This window comes from Melospiza georgiana, chromosome 31 (genome assembly GCF_028018845.1).
Source record: "Melospiza georgiana isolate bMelGeo1 chromosome 31, bMelGeo1.pri, whole genome shotgun sequence".
Taxonomy (NCBI): Eukaryota; Metazoa; Chordata; class Aves; order Passeriformes; family Passerellidae; genus Melospiza; species Melospiza georgiana.
Window position 1 is genome coordinate 3556023 of NC_080460.1, and position 18736 is coordinate 3574758.

General features: G+C 57.7%; 2 protein-coding genes across 3 annotated transcripts; one reads left to right on the plus strand and one right to left on the minus strand.

Moving 5' to 3' along the window:
* Window positions 1-139: 139 nt before the first annotated feature.
* Window positions 140-9198, minus strand: CNNM4 (cyclin and CBS domain divalent metal cation transport mediator 4). The gene is made up of 7 exons (XM_058042321.1): window positions 7785-9198; window positions 4505-4648; window positions 4288-4425; window positions 3396-3565; window positions 2764-2863; window positions 1553-1731; window positions 140-494 (listed from the first exon to the last, which is right to left on the minus strand). The coding sequence occupies exons 1-7, from the start codon at window positions 9196-9198 to the stop codon at window positions 270-272; spliced, it is 2370 nt and encodes a 789-aa protein (XP_057898304.1). The 3' UTR covers window positions 140-269.
* Window positions 9199-10071: 873 nt separating this feature from the next.
* LMAN2L (lectin, mannose binding 2 like) lies at window positions 10072-18096 on the plus strand. 2 transcript variants are annotated; one of them, XM_058042537.1, is made up of 9 exons: window positions 10072-10201; window positions 10288-10406; window positions 11055-11172; window positions 11801-11883; window positions 12540-12572; window positions 13965-14126; window positions 15528-15642; window positions 15736-15855; window positions 16742-18094. In XM_058042537.1, the coding sequence occupies exons 1-9, from the start codon at window positions 10072-10074 to the stop codon at window positions 16882-16884; spliced, it is 1023 nt and encodes a 340-aa protein (XP_057898520.1). In that variant the 3' UTR covers window positions 16885-18094. The 2 variants fall into 2 exon arrangements, with proteins under 2 accessions (XP_057898520.1, XP_057898521.1); XM_058042538.1 differs by lacking the exon at window positions 12540-12572 and having other exon boundaries at window positions 16742-18096.
* Window positions 18097-18736: the final 640 nt, after the last annotated feature.

Below are 18736 nucleotides of genomic sequence, written 5' to 3' on the forward strand. Positions count from 1 at the left end.
GTCCATGTCCATCCCAGGTCCCCTGGTAGGGTTGGGGTGCCCACCCCAGGGTCCCCACGGTGGTGCCCCCACCCCACCCCGGAGCTCCCTGAGCCGTCGGCGCCGTGCCCGCGCCGTGCCCGCGCCGTGCCCGCGAGCCGGGCCGGAACAGCAGCAGCGATCCCAGCTCCTCCAGCTCCTCCATCCCCTCCAGCTCCTCCTCCTCCTCCTGCTCCCACCGGGAAGGTCCGTGCACGCCGGGCTCGCCGAGGCGGCCGGCGCGGCCGGGGTCAGATGTTCTCGGTGCCGCTGTGGTTGCCGCGCCGGCTCAGGCAGTTCCTCTCGTTCAGCAGGCTCGTGGTCTCGTCGGCCGGCGCCGGCGCCTCCGTCCTCTCCGTCCTCTCCGTCCTCTCCGCCGCGCCCGGCTCGGCCCTGGGGGCGCCGCCGTCGGGGGACTGGGGACAGCTGTCCATGCGCGACGCCAGCAGCCCGTTCTGGTACTCCTGCCGCGTGATCTGCGCGGGACAGCGCGTGGGACGGGGCGGGGGGCGTCACAGAGGGCAGCAGAGCCCACAGGGATGGAACTGCCGTCCCAAAATGGGGCAGGAGAGCCCAAAGGGATGGAACTGCCATCCCAAAATGGGGCAGGAGACCCCAAAGGGACGGAATTCCCATCACAGAGGGGGCAGGAGAGCCCACAGGGATGGAACTGCCATCCCAAAATGGGGCAGCAGAGCCCACAGGGACGGAATTCCCATCACAGAGGGGGCAGGAGAGCCCACAGGGACGGAATTCCCATCACAGAGTGGGGCATCGATGGAATTCCCACCCCAAAATGGGGCACGAATGGAATTCCCATCCCACAATGGGGCATCAATGGAATTCCCACCCCAAAATGGGATATTGATGGAATTCCCATCCCAGAGTGGGGCATCAATGGAATTCCCACCCCAAAATGGGGTTGGAGACCCCAAAGGTTTGGAATTCCCATCCAAAAATTGGGCATCAATGGAATTCCCATCCCAAAATGGGGCACTGATGGAATTCCCACCCTAAAATGGGGTAGGAGAACCCATAGGTGGCACTGATGAATTTCCATCCCAAAATGGGGTAGTAGACTTCAAAGTGTTGGAATTCCCATCCCACAATGGGGCATGGATGGAATTCCCATCCTAAAATGGGGCATGGATGGAATTCTCATCCTAAAATGGGGTGGGAGAGGGCAAAGGGGGAAATTCCCATCCCAAAGAGTTTTCCAGGCCCTGAGGGGTTGGCAATGGGGTGATGGGTCGAGAATCCCATCCCAAAGGGTTCCTCCCATCCCAAAGGGTTCTCCCACCCCAGATGGGTCAGGAATCCCATCTCCAAGGGCTCTCCCAGCTCTGATGGGTCAGGAATCCCATCCCAAAGGGTTCCTCCCATCCCAGAGGGTTCTCCCAGCCCTGATGGCTCAGGAATCCCAACTCAAAGGATTCTCCCACCCCAGATGGGTCAGGAATCCCCTCCCACAGGGTTCCTCCCGTCCCACAGGGTTCCTCCCATCCCCAGCCCTGTTCCATCCGGGACCGCTCACCTTGACGAACTGCAGGTCGGTGAGGGCGCGCACGCTGAAGTCGGCCACGTACTGCGCGCCGCCCGCGTTGAGCTGGTTGTTGCTGCCGCTCACCGGCGACGAGATGGAGTCCGAGCGCTCGTGGTAGCTCAGCGAGGCCGAGCGGTTCAGGCCGCTCATGTGGGACGGGGATCGGATCTCTGGGGGGGCAGGAGGGGCTGGGGTCATCCTCTGGTCCTTCCCAACACTCCCAATTCCAACTTTTCTACCCATGCCCAAGAGCTCGTCCCCTTAATTTGGGTTTTTCACCCCGTTCTGAAGGCAGAACTCTTTGGGTTTCTGGAATTGCCTTGTGGAGGTTTAGGTTTAAGATGTGATTGTGGAAGTTAAACTCTTCCTAGCAGTAGAGGTTTAACAAGAATCCCATTTTCAGCCCCATTCTAAAGGCAGAAAGGGTTTCTAGAATTTTCTTGTGGAAGTTTAGGTTTAGGATTAAGGTGGGATTGTGAAAATTAAGCTCTTCCTAACAGGGCAGGTTTAACAAGAATCCCATTTTCCACCCTGTTTTAAATCTAGAATGGGTTTCTGGAATTCCCTCATGGAGGTTCAGATTTAGGTTTAAGTTTAGGCTTAGGATGGGATTGTGGAAGTTAAACTCTTCCTAACAGGGCAGGTTTAACAAGAATCCCATTTTCTACCTGTTCTAAAGCCAGAATGGGTTTCTGGAATTCCCTCATGGAGGATAAGCTTTAGGTTTAAGATGTGATTGTGGAAGTTAAACTCTTCCTAGCAGTAGAGGTTTAACAAGAATCCCATTTTCAGCCCCATTCTAAAGGCAGAAAGGGTTCCTGGAATTGTCTTCTGGCAGTTTAGGTTTAAGGTGGGATTGTGAAAATTAAACTCTTCCTAACAGGGCAGGTTTAACAAGAATCCAATTTTCTGCACTATTCTAAATCCAGAATGTGTTTCTGGAATTCCCTCTTGGAGGTTTAGATTTGGGTTTAGGTTTAAGGTAGGATTCCAGAACTCTTCCTAACAATGGAGATTTAACAAGAATCCCATTCTCCACAGGGGATAGGAGTTTAACTTCTGGAATCCCACCCTAAACCTAAACCTAAACCTCTGTTAAACCTAAACCCCAGGACACTGATGGGGTTTGGAACCTCTGGAATCTCCCATTCCCAGCTCCAGCTCCAACCTGGGCATCCCGGGAAGGTTCTGGAGATGCTCACCAGATCCTGGAGGAGGACTCAGGGCCATCACCCCATAGTAGGAAAAGGCTCCTGCCTCGAACTTCATGCACTCCTTGCCGGCCTCCACCTCCACCTTGCCCTGCAGGGAGAAACAACGAAGGTCCACGTCCAGGTCCCAAGGGATGGGATCCCATGGGAATTGTCCAGATCCCAAGGGAAGAGATGCCATGGGAATTGTAAAAACCTCGAGGGAGGAGATCCCATAGGAATTGTCCAAACCCTAAGGGATGAAATCCCATGAGAATTGTCAAAATCCCAAGGGAAGAGATGCCATGGGAATTGTCCAAAACCCAAGGGATGAGATCCCATGGGAATTGTCCAAATCCCACAGGAATTGTCCAAATCCCAAGGGATGAGATCCCACAGGAACTGTCCAAATCCCATGGGAATTGTCCAAACCTCAAGGTCTGAGGTCCCTCAGGAATTGTTGCAAACCCTGAGGCTGAGGTCCCTCAGGAACTCCCCAAATCCCTCAGGAACTCCCCAAACCCCTCAGGAACCCCCCAAACCCCATGGGATGAGATCCCTCAGGAACTCCCCAAACCCCATGGTCTGAGGTCCCTCAGGAACTCCCCAAACCCCCGAGCCCGAGGTCCCTCGAGGTGCCTCACCTGCAGGATGAGGATGAAGTAGTCGGCCGGTTTGTTCTTGCAGTACAGGAAGTGCCGTGGGGATTTCTTGTTCTCCTCGTCGAACTTCAGCTCCTGGATGACGTCGGAGTACTTGAGGAGCCGCAGCAGGATCTTCTCCGAGATGAAGTTGGGGGTGAAGAGAGTCACCTCTGGAGAGGGGAGAAGGTCAGGGATGGTTTTAATCCCTCCAGGTGGAAGTGAGTGTCCATCCTGGGATGGTCTAGGAGACCCTTGGGGCTGGAATTCCAATCCTGGGATGGTCTAGGAGACCCTTGGGGCTGGAATTCCCATCCTGGAGGACTCCAAAGGGCCAGGATGGCCATCCCAGATGTCCCAAAGAAGCCATCAAGACCCAAGGCACCAGGACACCCATCCTCAACCTTGTCCTCTCCCATTTTGGGTGGGATGGACACAACAAAAAATGGGACAAGAGCCAAAATTTCTGCTTGGAGTGACCAGAGGGGACACAAGGACTTTGTGAGCTCCTCCAGCTCCAAGAGCCTCCAGTCCCCAAGATCTCTCAACCTTGGGATGTGCCCGGGATGTCCCAAACCCTGGGATGTCCAAGCCATGGGATGTCCCCAGCATGTCCCAAACCCTGGGATGTCCAAGCCATGGGATGTCCCCAGCATGTCCCAGCCATGGGATGTCCCCAGGACATGCTGAGCCCTGAGATGTCCCAGCCATGGGATGTCCCCAAGATGTCCCAACCATGGGATGTCCCCAGCATGTCCCAGCCATGGGATGTCCCCAGATGTCCCAAACCCTGGGATATCCAAGCTATGGGATGTCCCCAGCATGTCCCAAACCCTGAGATGTCCCAACCATGGGATGTCCCCAGGATGTCCAGCCCTGGGACAGCCACACTGACCGGTGGACAGGAAGCGGTGGGCGGCCAGCAGGAGCTGAGGTGACACCTTGACCTTCAGCTCGTTGTCGGGGTCCTTGAAGGCCGAGAAGTCCCGCCGGTTCTTGTGGTTGCACACCTTCTTCCTGCTGCGGTTGTCAACTGTGGGGAGCAGCGGGGTCACCTCCAGGAGACCACCAGGAACCCCCAAAATGGGATTGTGGGGGAGCCCCAAACCTACTGTAGGTGTCAGACTCATCCAGGATCTCCGACTTGATGATCTCCTCGATGACGTCCTCGAGCGTCACCAGCCCCAGCACCTCATAGAAGGGGTCACCCTCACCCTCGTTGTTCACCTTCTGCACGATGGCCAGGTGGGACTTCCCTGTGGACACGGGGGGTTGGAATGGGACAGCCCTGGGATGTCCAGGGTGTCCCCAGGATGTCCCAGCCCTGAGATGTCCCCAGGGTGTTCCAAGCAAGGGACATCTCCAGGATGTCCCAACCATGGGATGTCCTCAGGATCTCCCAACCATGGGATGTCCCCAAGATGTCCCAGCCCTGGGATGTCCCCACCCTTCCATGTCCCCAGCATGTCCCAGCCATGGGATGTCCCCAGGATGTCCCCAAGATGTCTGAACCATGGGACGTCCCCAGGATCTCCCAACCTTGGGTCGTCCCCAGCACTGGGATGTCCCTAAGATGTCCCAGCCCTGGGATGTCCTCAGGATGTCCCCAGGATGTCCCAACCATGGATGTCCACAGGATGTCCCAGCCACGGGATGTCCCCAAAATGTTCCAGCCCTGGGATGTCCTCAGGATCTCCCAACCTTGGGATGTCTCCAGCCCTGGGATGTCCCCAAGATGTCCCAGACATGGGATGTCCCCACCCTTCCATGTCCCCACCCTGTCCCAGCCCATCCCATCCCTCCCTGGAGCAATAAACTCATTAAAACCTGAACCAGCCCTTGGGCTGGGCTCCCTCCCAGAGTAATGACACTAATTAAACCTCCAATGTAATGACACTAATTAAACCTCCAATGTAATGACACTAATTAACCCCGTTAAAGCCGGGGAAGAGGTGCCCGTGAGGCTGAAGGCACCTTGGGGTGTGGGATCAGCCTGGGGTTCCTGGGATGTCACCGTCCCCACCAGGGATTCCCTTTCCCCACCTGAGTGTCCCCACCTCGTCCTGCTCCATCTCCATCCCAAACCTGCCCTGATCCCAAATAAATCCCAAATCCCAAAACAAATCCCAAACTGTCCTCACCTGAGTGTCCCCAACTTGTCCTGCTCCCTCTCCACCCCAAACCTGCCCTGATCCCAAATAAATCCCAAAACAAATCCCAAACTGTCCTCACCTGAGTGTCCCCACCTCGTCCTGCTCCATCTCCACCCCAAACCTTCCCTGATCCCAAAATAAATCCCCTCTTTGTCCCCACCGTGTCCTCCTCCATCCCCACCCCAAACCTTCCCTCCCTGACCTTCCCCACCCTTTAATTCCATTCCCCACCAGCTCCTGGGCACTGGGGAAAAGCTGATTTTAGGGGAATTTTAGCTGATTAGGAAAATCTGGGATTTCAGGGGATCCCAGATCCCATTTTCGCTCCTCCCTCGCCTGCAGGGCCAGGAAAAGTTGGTGCCTGCAGGGCTGGAGAAACGATTGCACCATTTCTGATGGGGCCACCTGGGTGGGGACAGCTGGGGACGGGTGGGGTGGGACAGGTGGGGACAGGTGAGTCAGGATGAGCAGCCTGGGAGTGGCTGTGGCACAGCAAACACGGCCAAAGGGCTCCAGGGAGGGCAGGCTGGGGTCACCAAGGGGGGGACAAACCCCAGGAACCCCAAATGGGCTGGGGGAGGAACAGGGAGGTCCCTGGAGGGGTTTGGGAATCCCTAAATGTCCCTGGAGGGGTTCATGGAATGCTGGAGTGGCTGGGAGGGACCTCAGGGCTCATCCAGTCCCTCTGGGCCTTGGAATTCCATCCCAACCAGGAATTCCTTCCCAAAATCCCATTAAAATCCCCATTCTTCCATTTGGGAGCCATTCCCTGTGTCCTGTCCCTCCATCCCTTGTCCCCAGTCCCTCTCCAGCTCTCCTGGAGGGTTCTGAGCTCTCCTTGGAGCCTTCCCTTCTCCAGGAGAACACTCCCAGCTCCAGGTGACCATTCCCAGCTCCAGGTGACCATTCCCATCTCCAGGAGACCATTCCCATCTCCAGGAGAACATTCCCAGCTCTCCCTTCTCCAGGTGACCATCCCCATCTCCAGGTGACCATTCCCAGCTCCAGGTGACCATTCCCATCTCCAGGAGAACATTCTCAGCTCCAGGAGAACATTCCCAGCTCCAGGTGACCATTCCCATCTCCAGGAGACCACTCCCAGCTCCAGGAGACCATTCCCAGCTCCAGGAGAACATTCCCAGCTCCAGGTGATCATTCCCAGCTCCAGGAGAACATTCCCAGCTCTGCCATCCCATCTCCAGAGGGAAATTCCCCACTCAAACCCCGGAGATGGGAAGGAATTGTCCCCCTAAGGGCAGCAGCACCAGTGACATCCCCACCGCCCCAGGGCACAGCTCCAACCCCACAATTAACGCAAACGCTTTAATTACTCCTCTCCTGCCTCTGACCCAGGCCCTGAGCAGGTCAAGGAGCTCCTGAACCCAGCAGGAATTTGTGGGGTCACCTCCAAAACCCCAACACCACAAATTCCCAGCCCCACAAATTCCCAGCCCCGCCAATTCCCGGCTCCTGAGCCGGGCTGGGATTTGTGCCCGGAAGGAAGGAAGGGAGCAAAGAGGGAGCCTAAATCCCTTAATCAGGATTGGGGCAGGGAAAGCCTCTGCCAGCAGCCACCACAACCCCGAGCCCAGCAGCCCTCAGCCCTCACTGGTGTGGGGACTGGGCCGGACTGGGAATGCACGTCCCAAATGTTCCCCCACACCCAGAGGGGTTTGGGAACCCCTAAATGTCCCTGGAGGGATCAAAATCACCCCTGGAAGAGTTTAGGAATCCCTAAATCACCCCTAGAGGGGTTTAGGAATCCCTCAATCATCCCTGGAGGGGTTTGGGAATCCCTAAATCACCTCAGGAAGGGTTTCGGAACCCCTAAATGTCCCTAGAGGGGTTTGGGAGTCCCTAAATGTCCCTGGAGGGGTTCAGGAATTCCTCAATCACCCCTGGAGGGGTTTAGGAATCCCTAAATGTCCCTGGAGGGGTTTGGGAATCCTTCATTCATCCCTGGAGGGATTTGGGAATCCCTAAATGTCTCTGGAGGGATTTAAGAGTCCCTAAATGTCCCTCACCAGCCCCAAAAAGGAAGGATTCCTTCCCAAAATCCCACCTAAACCAGAACGTGGATTTATGGAATGGTTTGGGTAGGATGGAACCTTAAATTTGGTGACCTCCTGTCTGTCCCTGAGCTGTCACTCGTCCCCTTGTGTCTGTGGCCACTCTGGCCTGGACAGCTCCAACCCTGGAGACCAAACCCCCTGGGATTGCCCTCCCAGCCCCTCCTCACCCTTTTTGAACTCCTCCAGCATGGCGTCCAGCTTGGTGTCGTGGAACACCACGTGCACGGGGTGGTTGTAGAACTTGGTGATGGTCTTGAGGGGCGTGCAGTCGTCGGGATCCACGAAGGCCAGGTCCTTGACGTAGAGGATGTCCATGATGTTGGACCTCTCGTCCTCGTAGACCGGGATGCGCGTGTAGCCGCTCTCCATGATCTCCGACATGGTGTTGAAGTCCAGGATGGCGTCGCTGTTGATCATGAAGCAGTTCTGCAGCGGGGTCATCACGTCCTCCACCGTCTTGGTGCGCAGCTCCAGCGCGCCCTGGATCATGTTGAGCTCCTCCCTCACCAGGTCGTTGTAGGGCTCCGTCACCTTCAGCATCTCCACCAGCTTCTCGCGGTTGTACACGGTGCCGATCTCCTGGCCCAGGATGCAGTCCAGCAGCTTGCTGATGGGGTAGGACAGCGGGAAGGTGACCAGCATGAAGAACTTGGTGACCACGATGGTGTTGGCGCCCACGGCCAGCCCGTGGCGCGAGCACAGCGCCTGCGGCACGATCTCGCCGAAGATGACGATGCCGATGGTGGAGGCCACCACGGCGCCGATGCCAGAGCCGATCAGGTCGTCCAGCAGGATGGTCAGCGTGGTGTTCACCAGCACGTTGCCCAGCAGCAGCGAGCACAGCAGGTAATTCCCTTTCCTGCGGATGGGCTCGATCTTGCGGGCGTAACGCTTCTCCTTGTCGGTGCCGCAGTTCTGCACGATCCTCAGCTCCATGGGGTCCAGCGCCATCAGGCCCAGGTTGAGCCCGCTGAACATCCCCGAGAGCACCAACAAGCCCGCGATCAGAATCACCTGCAGCCACAGCGGCAGCAGCGACTTCTTCTCCTCCAGCACCAGCACGTGCCCGTCGGGGCCCTGGTGCGGCAGCCAGGGCTGCCCGGGCCGCCGCTGCGAGCACAGCACGTACGTCTTGGCCCGCTCGTCCTTGCGCAGCGGCTGCACCCGCACCCGCAGCAGGGCCGAGGTGTCGCGGGGCTCGGCGGGGCCCGGCCGCACCACCAGGTCCTGCGAGCGCTCCTGGCACGTGGCGTTGCCGCTCGAGGCGTTGCCGCCCGGCCGCAGCTCGGCGAAGGCCACGCGCTCGGCGGCGCCGGGGCCCAGCCCCAGCCCGTAGAGGCGCAGCAAGGCCTCGCTGCCTTCCGTGAGGCGGATGGGCCCGCGCTCGGCCGCCCCCGCCGGTGCCACCGCGGCCGCCGCCGCCGGTTTGGTGCTCTCCTCCAGGCGCAGCCCCAGCACCACGGTGTCGGCCGCGGGCACGGCGCCGCCGGGCAGCGCCAGCAGCAGCAGCAGCGGCGGCAGGAACGGGCCCGGCGAGAGCGGGGTCCCCCCACAGCCGCCGCCGCCGCCGCCCGCCGCCATGTTGGGCACTGGCGGGAGCGTCACGCACGGGCGGACGCGGCCGCGCGGTGACGTCACGCGCGGGGAACGGCGGCCGGTTGGGCACGCCCCCTCGAGGGTGACGTCACCTAGGACACGCCCCCTCGGGGAACGGCGGCCGGTTGGGCACGCCCGCTAAAGAGTGACGTCACTCCGGGCGCGCTCTAGATGGTTCAATTAGGTCACTCCCGGGGTGACGTCATACGTGGAACACCACCCAGAGGAGGGGAAGGACGCTCTGGCCACGCCTTGGGCGGTTACGTCACACACGGAACAGGACCCAGCAGGGGGAGGGACACTCTGGCCGCGCCCCAGAAGTAAAAGACCACGCCCTCGGCAATGACGTCACGCAGAGACACGGCCCCGCCTCACGAGGTGTAGCGAAACTCTTAAAGAGACATGCCCCTGCTGTGACGTTACGCACAGGACCACGCCCCCGGTCACTCCTGTGGCCGCGCCCTCTCGGTGACACCTTTGATGTGACGTCACACCCCGCAACAGGGAGAAGCGACTCTGGGGGCACCCGCGCGGTGACGTCACCTGGCGGGCCACGCCCACGCTGAGGGAGTCACGCTGCTGGGGGCACAAGGACACGCCCCGTGTGACGTCACTCGCCCCGGGGTGGCACCAGGACCTCGGGGGTGGCGCTAGGACCCGGGAGAAGGGAGGTCACTCAGCTCCATGGGGGCTGCCATCACCCGGCGCCGGAACTACATTACCCATCACCGCCTCGCACATCCAGCTGACTGACAGGTTATTTACCCAATCATCTTTGGTGTTTCCCCTAGTGAGCGGGGACAGAGGTGCGTGCCAGCCAATGGGCTCGCGGGGCGGGCCGCGGCGCGGCGAGGGAAGATGGCGGCGGCGGGCCGGTGGCGGGCCGGGCTGGCCCTGCTGGCCGTGCTGCTGGGGCTCGGCGGGACGGCGGCCGAGCAGACCGAGGAGCACCTCAAACGCGAGCACTCGCTGTCCAAGCCGTACCAGGGTGAGCGGGGAGGGCGGGCGGCGCCGGCGGACGGTGGCGGGTACCCGGTGCCGATGGCCGGTACCGACGGTTCGTGTGGGCCGCAGGTGTGGGCTCGGCCAGCTCGGGGCTCTGGGACCTGCTGGGCAACGCCATGGTCATGACCCAGTTCATCCGCCTCACCCCCGACGTGCAGAGCAAGCAGGGAGCCGTGTGGAACCGGGTGGTGAGCGGGGGCACCGGGACCGGGGCGGGAGAGGAGGGACCGGGATGGGATGGGATCCATGGAGTGGGATGTGATGGGATCTGTGGGATGGGATCTGTGGGATGGGATCCGTGGGATGGGATGGGATGGGATGGGATGGGATGGGGTCCATGGGATGGGGGAGAGAGTCAGGATCGGGATTGGGATCAAAACTGGGACTGGGGCAGCGTTAGGAGAGGGAGAAGATCAGGATCAGAATTGGGATTGGGGCAGGGTTAGCAAAGGGAGAGGATCAGGAGAGGGATTCCCAGAGTGGGAATTGGGTTCCCAAAGCAGGAATCAGATTTTTCCTTGGAATTATGTATCCCAAAAACTTCCAGGGCTCCCTCAGAGCACGGAATTAATTGGCAGCTAATTAATAACTGCAATTAGCAGCTGCTCCTGAGCTTTTCCTGCTGCTTTCCCGGATTTTGTGGGAGTTGCTCCCTCAGTGTTCAACCCTCGGGTGACAACCAATTTCCTGGGATTAATGATGTTTTTTTGGGATTAACAATGGTTTCTTTGGGATTAATCATCCAGGATTCAGTGAAGGGAGCCCTGGGGAAGGTGGATGTGGATTTAGGGAATGAGGAATCCCCAAATTTCCCCCTTTTTTCCCCTCCCTGCCAGCCCTGCTACCTGCGGGACTGGGAGATGCAGGTGCACTTCAAGATCCACGGGCAGGGCAAGAAGAACCTCAACGGAGATGGATTCGCCATCTGGTACACCAAGGACAGGATGCAGCCGGGTCAGCACCGTCCCTGCCTGGGGACAGGGCATGGGGACACCTGGGACACCTTGGAGAGGGCTTGGGGACACCTTGAATAGGGCTTGGACAGGTCTTGGGGACACCTGGGACACCTTGGACACCTTGGACAGGGTTTGGAGCAACCTGGACTTGGGGGAGACCTTGGACAGGGCGTTGGGGACACCTTGGAGAGGGTTAGGGGACACCTTGGACATCTTGGATAGGGCTTTGAGAACACCTGGGACACCTTGGAGAAGGTCTAGGGACACGTGGGACGCCTTTCAGAGGCTTTGGGGACACCTTGGACAGGACTTAGAGCAACCTGGAATTGGGGAGACACCTTGGACAGGTCTTGGGGACACCTTGGATGCCTTGGAACAGGGTTTGGGGACACCTTGGAGAGGGTTTGGGGCAACCTGGACTTGGGGGACACCTTGGACAGGTCTTTGGGGACTCCTGGGACCCCTTGGATAGGGCTTGGGGACACCTTGGAGAGGGTTTGGAGCAACCTGGACTCATGGAAAACATCCACGAGATGGGACTGGATGGTCCTTGGTCCTTGAAGACTTTCCCAGACCAGTGACAAGCTTCTTCCCTGAGCTTCCCAACGTTTCTTTTCCCCTTCCAGGACCCGTTTTTGGGAGCAAGGACAACTTCCTGGGGCTGGGAGTGTTCGTGGACACGTATCCCAACGAGGAGAAGCAGCAGGAGGTGAGAGCCACCAGTGTCACACGCAGCTCTTCATCCTCTGAGCTCCTTCTTCCTCCTCCTCCTCCTCCTCTTCCCATTCCTTTTCCATTTTTTTTTTTTTTTGGTCAGGGAAATTGGGAGAGGATTTTCGAGCTGAGCTCCAAAAAAATAAAAAAAATATTTCCAAAAAGGTCAAAAAGAGCTCCAAAAAAAGGTCCAAAAGAGCTCTAAAAAATCAAAAAGAGCTCCAAAAAGTTAAGAAGAGCTCCAAAAAATTAAGAAGAGATCTAAAAGATCAAAAAGAGATCTAAAAGGTCATAAAGCTCTCCAAAAAGATCAAAAAGAGCCCCAGAAGGACAAAAAAAGCTCCAAAAAATCAAAAAGACCTCCAAAAGGACAAAAAGATCTCTAGAAGGTCATAAAGAGCTCCAAAAAAATCAGAGTTCCATAAGATCAAAAAGAGCTCCAGAAACACCAAAAGAGCTCCAAAAAGTCCAAAAGAGTTCCAAAAGGAGCCTCCACAAGGACAAAAAGACCTCTAGAAGGTCACAAAGATCTCCAGAAAGGACAAAAGGAGCTCCAGAAAGGAGGAGAAGCGAATTTTCCGTGGTTTTGGGCCCTGCTGGACTCTGTGACTGTGTTGCTCTCTCTTGCTTTGTGCTAATCCTGGAGGGCAGGCTCAGAAGAGGAGGTACAGCCCTGGAAACCAGGTACTGCCTTCTGCTGTCCCACCTGGAGCTCCTGGAACCCCTGGGGGAGCCGGGAGAGGCTGCATGGACATGGGGGCTCGCTGCTGGATTGGTGGGGGACGATCCTGAGGGATGGACCTTGGGTCATCCCGGTGGTGTTTGAGGAGATTCTTGCGGTTTGGGATCCGCAGGGATGGACCTTGGCTTCATCCCAGTGGTGTTTGAGGAGATTTTTGGGGTTTGGGATCCCCAGGAGTGGAGTTTGGGGTCAGCCCGGTGGTTTTTGAGGAGATCATTTGGGATGAAGGACTTTGGGATCATTCCAGTGTTGGTTGGAGAACTTTGGGATGGTTCCCATGTTGTGTTGAGCAGATCTCTGTGGGGTGGAGGACTCTGGGATCATTTCCATGTTAGTTGGAGAACTTTGGGGTCATTCCAGTGTTGTGTTGAGATCTCTGTGGGTGAAGGACTTTGGGATCATTCCCACGTTTCTTGAAGGACTTTGGGATCATTCCCACATTGGCTGTAGGACTTTGGGACCACGGTTGGAGAACTTTGGGATCACTCTGGTCTCTCACTGAGCTGATTCCTGTGGGGTGAAGAACTTTGGGATCGTTCCAGTGTAGGTTGGAGAACTTGGGGATCATTCCCATGTTGTGTTGAGCAGATCTTAGTGGGCTGGAGGACCTTGGGATCATTCTCACATTGCTTGAAGGACTTTGGGTTCATGGTTGGAGAACTTTGGGATCACTCTGCTCTTCCACTGACATGACTTCTGTGGGATGAGAACTTTGAGATTGTTCCCATGTTGTGTTGAGCAGATCTCTGTGGGGTGGAGAACTTTGGGATCATTTCCATGTTAGTTGGAGAACTTTGGGATCGTTCCAGTGTTGTGTTGAGCAGATCTCTGGGGTGAAGGACTTTGGGGTCGCTGTTGGAGAACTTTGGGATCACTCTGGTCTTGCACTGAGCTGGCACCTGTTGGGTGAAGGACTTTGGGGTCATTCCAGTGTAGGTTGGAGAATTTTGGGATCGTTCCAGTGTTGGTTGAAGGAGTTTGGCATCACGGAAGGACTTTGGGGTTGTGGTTGGAGAACTTTGGGATCGCTCTGCTCTTGCACTGAGCTGACTCCTGTGGGGTGGAGAACTTTGGGATCATTCCAGTGTCAGTTGAAAGACTTTGGGGTCATTCCCACATTGGCTGTAGAACTTTTGGGATCGTGGTTGTAGAACTTTGGGATCACGGTTGTAGAACTTTTGGGATCGTGGTTGTAGAACTTTGGGATCACGGTTGTAGAACTTTGGGATCACTCTGCTCTTCCACCGAACAGCTCCATCCCCACCCCACATCCCTCCCCGCGATCCCAAACCTCCTGCAGGATCCCAATCCCATTTTTTCCCCCCCCCGGGCAGCGCGTGTTCCCCTACATCTCGGCCATGGTGAACAACGGCTCGCTGACCTACGACCACGACCGCGACGGGCGCCCCACCGAGCTGGGCGGCTGCACCGCCATGGTGCGCAACCTGCACCACGACACCTTCCTGGTCATCCGCTACGTCAAGAGGAGGCTCACGGTCAGTGTGAGGGGTCTTTGGGTGGATTTGGGGGCTCCAGGTGGGATCTGGGTGGGTTTGGATGTTCCAGGAGGGATCTGGCTGGGCTTGGAGGTTCCTGGTGGGATTCCAAGGTGCTGCACCGCCGTGGTGTGCAACCTGCACCACGACACCTTCCTACGTCAAGAGGAGGCTCGTGGTCAGTGTGGGGGCTCCAGGTGGGGTTCCCCAGTGGATTTGGGGGTTCCAGGTGGGATCTGGGTGGGTTTGGAGGTTCCAGATGGGGTTCCCGAATGGATTTGGGGTTCCACCGCCATGGTGAGCAACCTGCACCACGACACCTTCCTGGTCATCCGCTACGTCAAGAAGAGACTCACGGTCAGTGTGAGGGGTCTTCAGGTGGGATTTGGGGGATCCAGGTGGGATTTGAAGGTTCCAGGTGGGGTTCCCAAGTGGATTTGGGATTCTAGAGTAGATTTGGAGGCTCCTGATGGGATTTGAGGGTTCCAGGTGGGATTCCAAAGAGCATTTGGGATTCCCAAGTGGATTTGGGATTCCCTAGAGGATTTGGGGCTCCAGGTGGGATCTGAGTAGGTTTGGAGGTTCCAGGTCGGATTCCCAAGTGGATTTGAGGGTTCCAGATGGGATTTACCAGTTGTATTTGGGATTCCTGAGTGGATTTGGAGATTTCAGGTGGGATTCCAGAGTGGATCTGGAGGCTCCAGGTTGGATTCCTAAGTAGATTTGGTGGTTCCAGGTGGGATTCCAGAGTAGATTTAAGGGTTCCAGGTGGCATTCCCAAGTAGATTTGGAGGCTCCAGATCCGATTTGAGGATTCTAGGTGGGATTCCCAAGTGGATTTGGCATTCCTGAGTGGATTTGGGGTCTCCACGTGGGATCTGAGTAGGTTTGGAGCTTCCAGGTAGGATTCCCGAGTGGATTTGAGATTCCCAAGTGGACTTGGAGGCTCCAGGTGGGATTCCCGAGTGGATTTGAGATTCCCAAGTGGATTTGGAGGCTCCAGGTGGGATTCCTGAGTGGGTTTAGGATTCTCCAGTAGATTTGGAGGCTCCAGGTGGGATTCCCGAGTGGATTTGAGATTCCCGAGTGGATTTGAGGGTTCCAGGTGGGATTCCTGAGTGGATTTGAGATTCCCAAGTGGATTTGAGGGTTCTAGGAGGGATTCCCAGGTGGGTTTGGGATTCCTGAGTGGATCTGGGGTCTCCAGGTGGGATCTGAGTAGGTTTGGAGCTTCCGGGTAGGATTCCTGAGTGGATTTGAGATTCCCAAGTGGGTTTGGAGGCTCCAGGTGGGATTCCCGAGTGGATTTGAGGGTTCCAGGAGGGATTCCTGAGTGGATTTGAGGGTTCCAGGAGGGATTCCCAGGTGGGTGTGGGAGAGGCTCAGGTGGTTCCCTGGCAGGTGCTGATCGACATCGACGGCAAGCACGAGTGGCGGGACTGCATCGACGTGCCCGGCGTGCGCCTGCCCCGGGGCTACTACTTTGGGACATCCTCGGTCACTGGGGACCTCTCAGGTACGGCCTGGGGGGCCAGGGGGGCTCCCAAGGGGATTTGGGGGGTCCAGGTGGGGTTCACAAGGGGATTTGGGGTTTTTTTTTTTTTTGCAGACAACCACGACATCATCTCGCTGAAGCTGTACCAGCTGACGGTGGAGCGGACGCCGGAGGAGGAGAAACGGGATCGGGAGGTTTTCCTGCCCGTGGTGGACAACCTGAGGCTGCCGGGAAGTGAGTGGGGTTTGGGGAATGTCCCATCCCAAAATCCAAAATCCCATCCCAAAATCCTATCCCATCCTCCCAAACTCCTGTGTGGGAATTTGGATCCCATCCCAAACTCCATATTTGGATCCCAGCCCAAAATCCCACACTCCTGTCCCAAAATCCCAGTGCCATCCCAAAATCCCATCCAAAACTCTCAAACTCCCAAAACCCCAAATCCCTGTGTCCCATAGTGGAGGCACCACTGGAGCCCATGAGTGGCCTGGCCCTGTTCCTCATCTCCAAATCCCAAACTCCTGCCCCAAAACCGTAAACTTGCACACTCTCATCCCGAAATCCCAAAATCCCAAACTCCCATCCTAAACTCCCAAACCCCAAAATCCCAAATCCATTTGTCCCGCAGTGGAGGCGCCCTTGGAGCCCATGAGTGGCCTGGCCTTGTTCCTCATCCCCAAATCCCAAACCCCAAATCCCATCCCAAACCCCAAATCCCATCCTAAATCCCATCCCAAACCCCAAATCCCATCCCAAATCCCACCCCAAACCCCAAATCCCATCCCAAACCCCATCCCAAATCCCTGTGTCCCGCAGTGGAGGCGCCCTTGGAGCCCATGAGTGGCCTGGCCTTGTTCCTCACATCCCCAAATCCCAAACCCCAAATCCCATCCCAGATCCCAAATCCCATTCTAAATCCCATCCTAAGCCCCAAATCCCATCCCAAATCCCATCCCAAACCCCAAATCCCAGATCCCAAATCCCATCCCAAGCCTCAAATCCCATCCCAAATCCCATCCCAAACCCCAAATCCCATCCCAAACCCCAAATCCCATCCCAAATCCCATCCCAAACCCCAAATCCCATCCCAAATCCCATCCCAAACCCCTGTGTCCCGCAGTGGAGGCGCCCCTGGAGCCCATGAGTGGCCTGGCCCTGTTCCTCATCGTCTTCTTCTCGCTGGTGGCCCTCGTCTTCGCCATCGTCATTGGCATCATCCTCTACAACAAGTGGCAGGAGCAGAGCCGCAAGCACTTCTACTGACCCCAAACCCCTGGGGGGGCCACATCCCCATTGCCAGCTGTGCCAGGGTGCCAGGGACCCCAAATCCCTGGCACGGGGACAGTGCCAACCTGGCTGAGGTGTGCAGAGACTTCCCAGAGCTTCTCCTGTCGCTGTGGCCACCAGGAATCCACCAGATGAGCTCCCTCCTGGGCTAGTGGTGGCCACATCCTCATTGCCACCAGTGCCAGGGTGCCAGGGACCCCAAATCCCTGGCACGGGGACAATGCCAGCCTGGCTGAGGGGTGCAGAGACTTCCCAGAGCTTCTCCTGTTGCTGTGGCCACCAGAACCCCTCCAGAGGAGGCCCACCCTGGCAAGAACCGGTCAAACCCACCTAGCCGCCAGTGCCAGGGCATCAAGGACCCCCCATGTCCTTGGCATGGGCATGGTGCCAACCCAGCTGAGGGGTGCAGAGACTTCCCAGCACTTCTGTCATTGCTGTGGCCACCGGAGACCTCCCAGTTGTCACCATCCGGCTGTGGCCACCAGAGCCACACCCAGGCTAGTGGTGCCACATCCCCATTGCCAGCTGTGCCAGGGACCCCCAAATCCCTGGCATGGGGACAGTGCCAACCCAGCTGAGGGGTGCAGAGACTTCCCATTGCCACCATCCAGCTGTGGCCACCAGAATGAGCCCCCAGGACCAGGACGAGCCCCTCTGGGTTCTGCTGCTGCTGCTGCTTTTCCCAGCTGGATGAACTGGAAGCGCCCCCTCCTCAATTCTGGGGGATCCCCACCCCGTTTCCCAGCATGTGGCCACCCCTGCATGTCGTGTCCTGGGGCCACTCCTACCTCAGGCACTGCCACCCACAGCGGGTGCCCGTGGGCGCTCGGGGGTTGGCATCGCCCTCCTGGCCAGGATCCACCAGGATGCCAACCCTGAACCTCGCCAGGATGTGCCCACCCAGGACAGGTGGCCCCAGGGGGGTTTTGGTGGTCCCAGGGTGGGTTTTGGATGGGTTTTGGTGGCCCCTGGGCGAGGAGAGGACTGGGGGCATTGTCCTTGCTGGCACTGGAGAGCTGGGAGCTGTTTCCAAGGAGAGTTTTCCTGGAGTTTTGTGTCTTTTTGTCATTCCTGGGCCCATGAGGAGGGGTCTCTGGGGGTCCCAGCCCCATTTCTGGGGTGCTCGGGTTTATGGGGAGGGGTCTCTGGGGATCCCAGCCCCGCTTTTGGGGGGATTTGTGATTTGTGTGGGCGACAAGTGACACGTGGGGACAGCAGAGATCAGCCACACCATTTGTGACATTTTTGCCTATTTTATTTTATTTTGTCCCTTACCTTGGGCACACACCGGGGGATTCCTCCGCCGGTGTCCGTCTGTCTCTCCCTCCTTCCGGGCCAGTCGCGGGGCAAGGGCGGTCCCGGGGCTCCGGTACCGGGCTGGGGGTGACTCCGGGGCGATCCCGGGGCTCCGGTACCGGGCTGGGGGGACTCCAGGACATTCCGGGGCTCCAGTACCGGGCTGGGGGGACTCCAGGACATTCCGGGGCTCCAGTACCGGGCTGGGGGGACTCCAGAACATTCCGGGGCTCCGGTACCGGGCTGAGGGTGACTCCGGGGCGACCGCCGCTCCCATCGCTGGAACCGCACTAACCGGGGCACCTCTGGGGTCATCCCAGCCTCTCACCACCCACACCGTGCCCACTGCCGGACCGCGGAGGTGACACTAATTATAGCAAATAACCAATCTCACGGTTCTTATGTTGATTTTCGCCCCGTTTGGAGCTGCCGCGGTCGCTCTCGGTCCGGCATCGCAGCCCGGCCTCAGCGCCTCTCCCGCCACTCAACGTGAGAACCTCCATCAATCATTTTTGGGGCTGAATCCCATTGG

Bases quoted from the DNA above. Each gene is read 5' to 3' on its own strand.
- CNNM4 (XM_058042321.1), bottom strand. From the start codon at position 9,198: ATGGCGGCGGGCGGCGGCGGCGGCGGCTGTGGGGGGACCCCGCTCTCG. The intron at 4,649-7,784 runs GTGAGGAGGGGC...CCGTGTCCACAG, and splicing joins GCTGGAGGAGTTCAAAAAGG to GGAAGTCCCACCTGGCCATC. The intron at 2,864-3,395 runs GTGAGGCACCTC...TTCTCCCTGCAG, and splicing joins ACTTCATCCTCATCCTGCAG to GGCAAGGTGGAGGTGGAGGC.
- LMAN2L (XM_058042537.1), top strand. From the start codon at position 10,072: ATGGCGGCGGCGGGCCGGTGGCGGGCCGGGCTGGCCCTGCTGGCCGTG. The intron at 11,173-11,800 runs GTCAGCACCGTC...TTCCCCTTCCAG, and splicing joins CAAGGACAGGATGCAGCCGG to GACCCGTTTTTGGGAGCAAG. The intron at 15,643-15,735 runs GTACGGCCTGGG...TTTTTTTTGCAG, and splicing joins GGTCACTGGGGACCTCTCAG to ACAACCACGACATCATCTCG.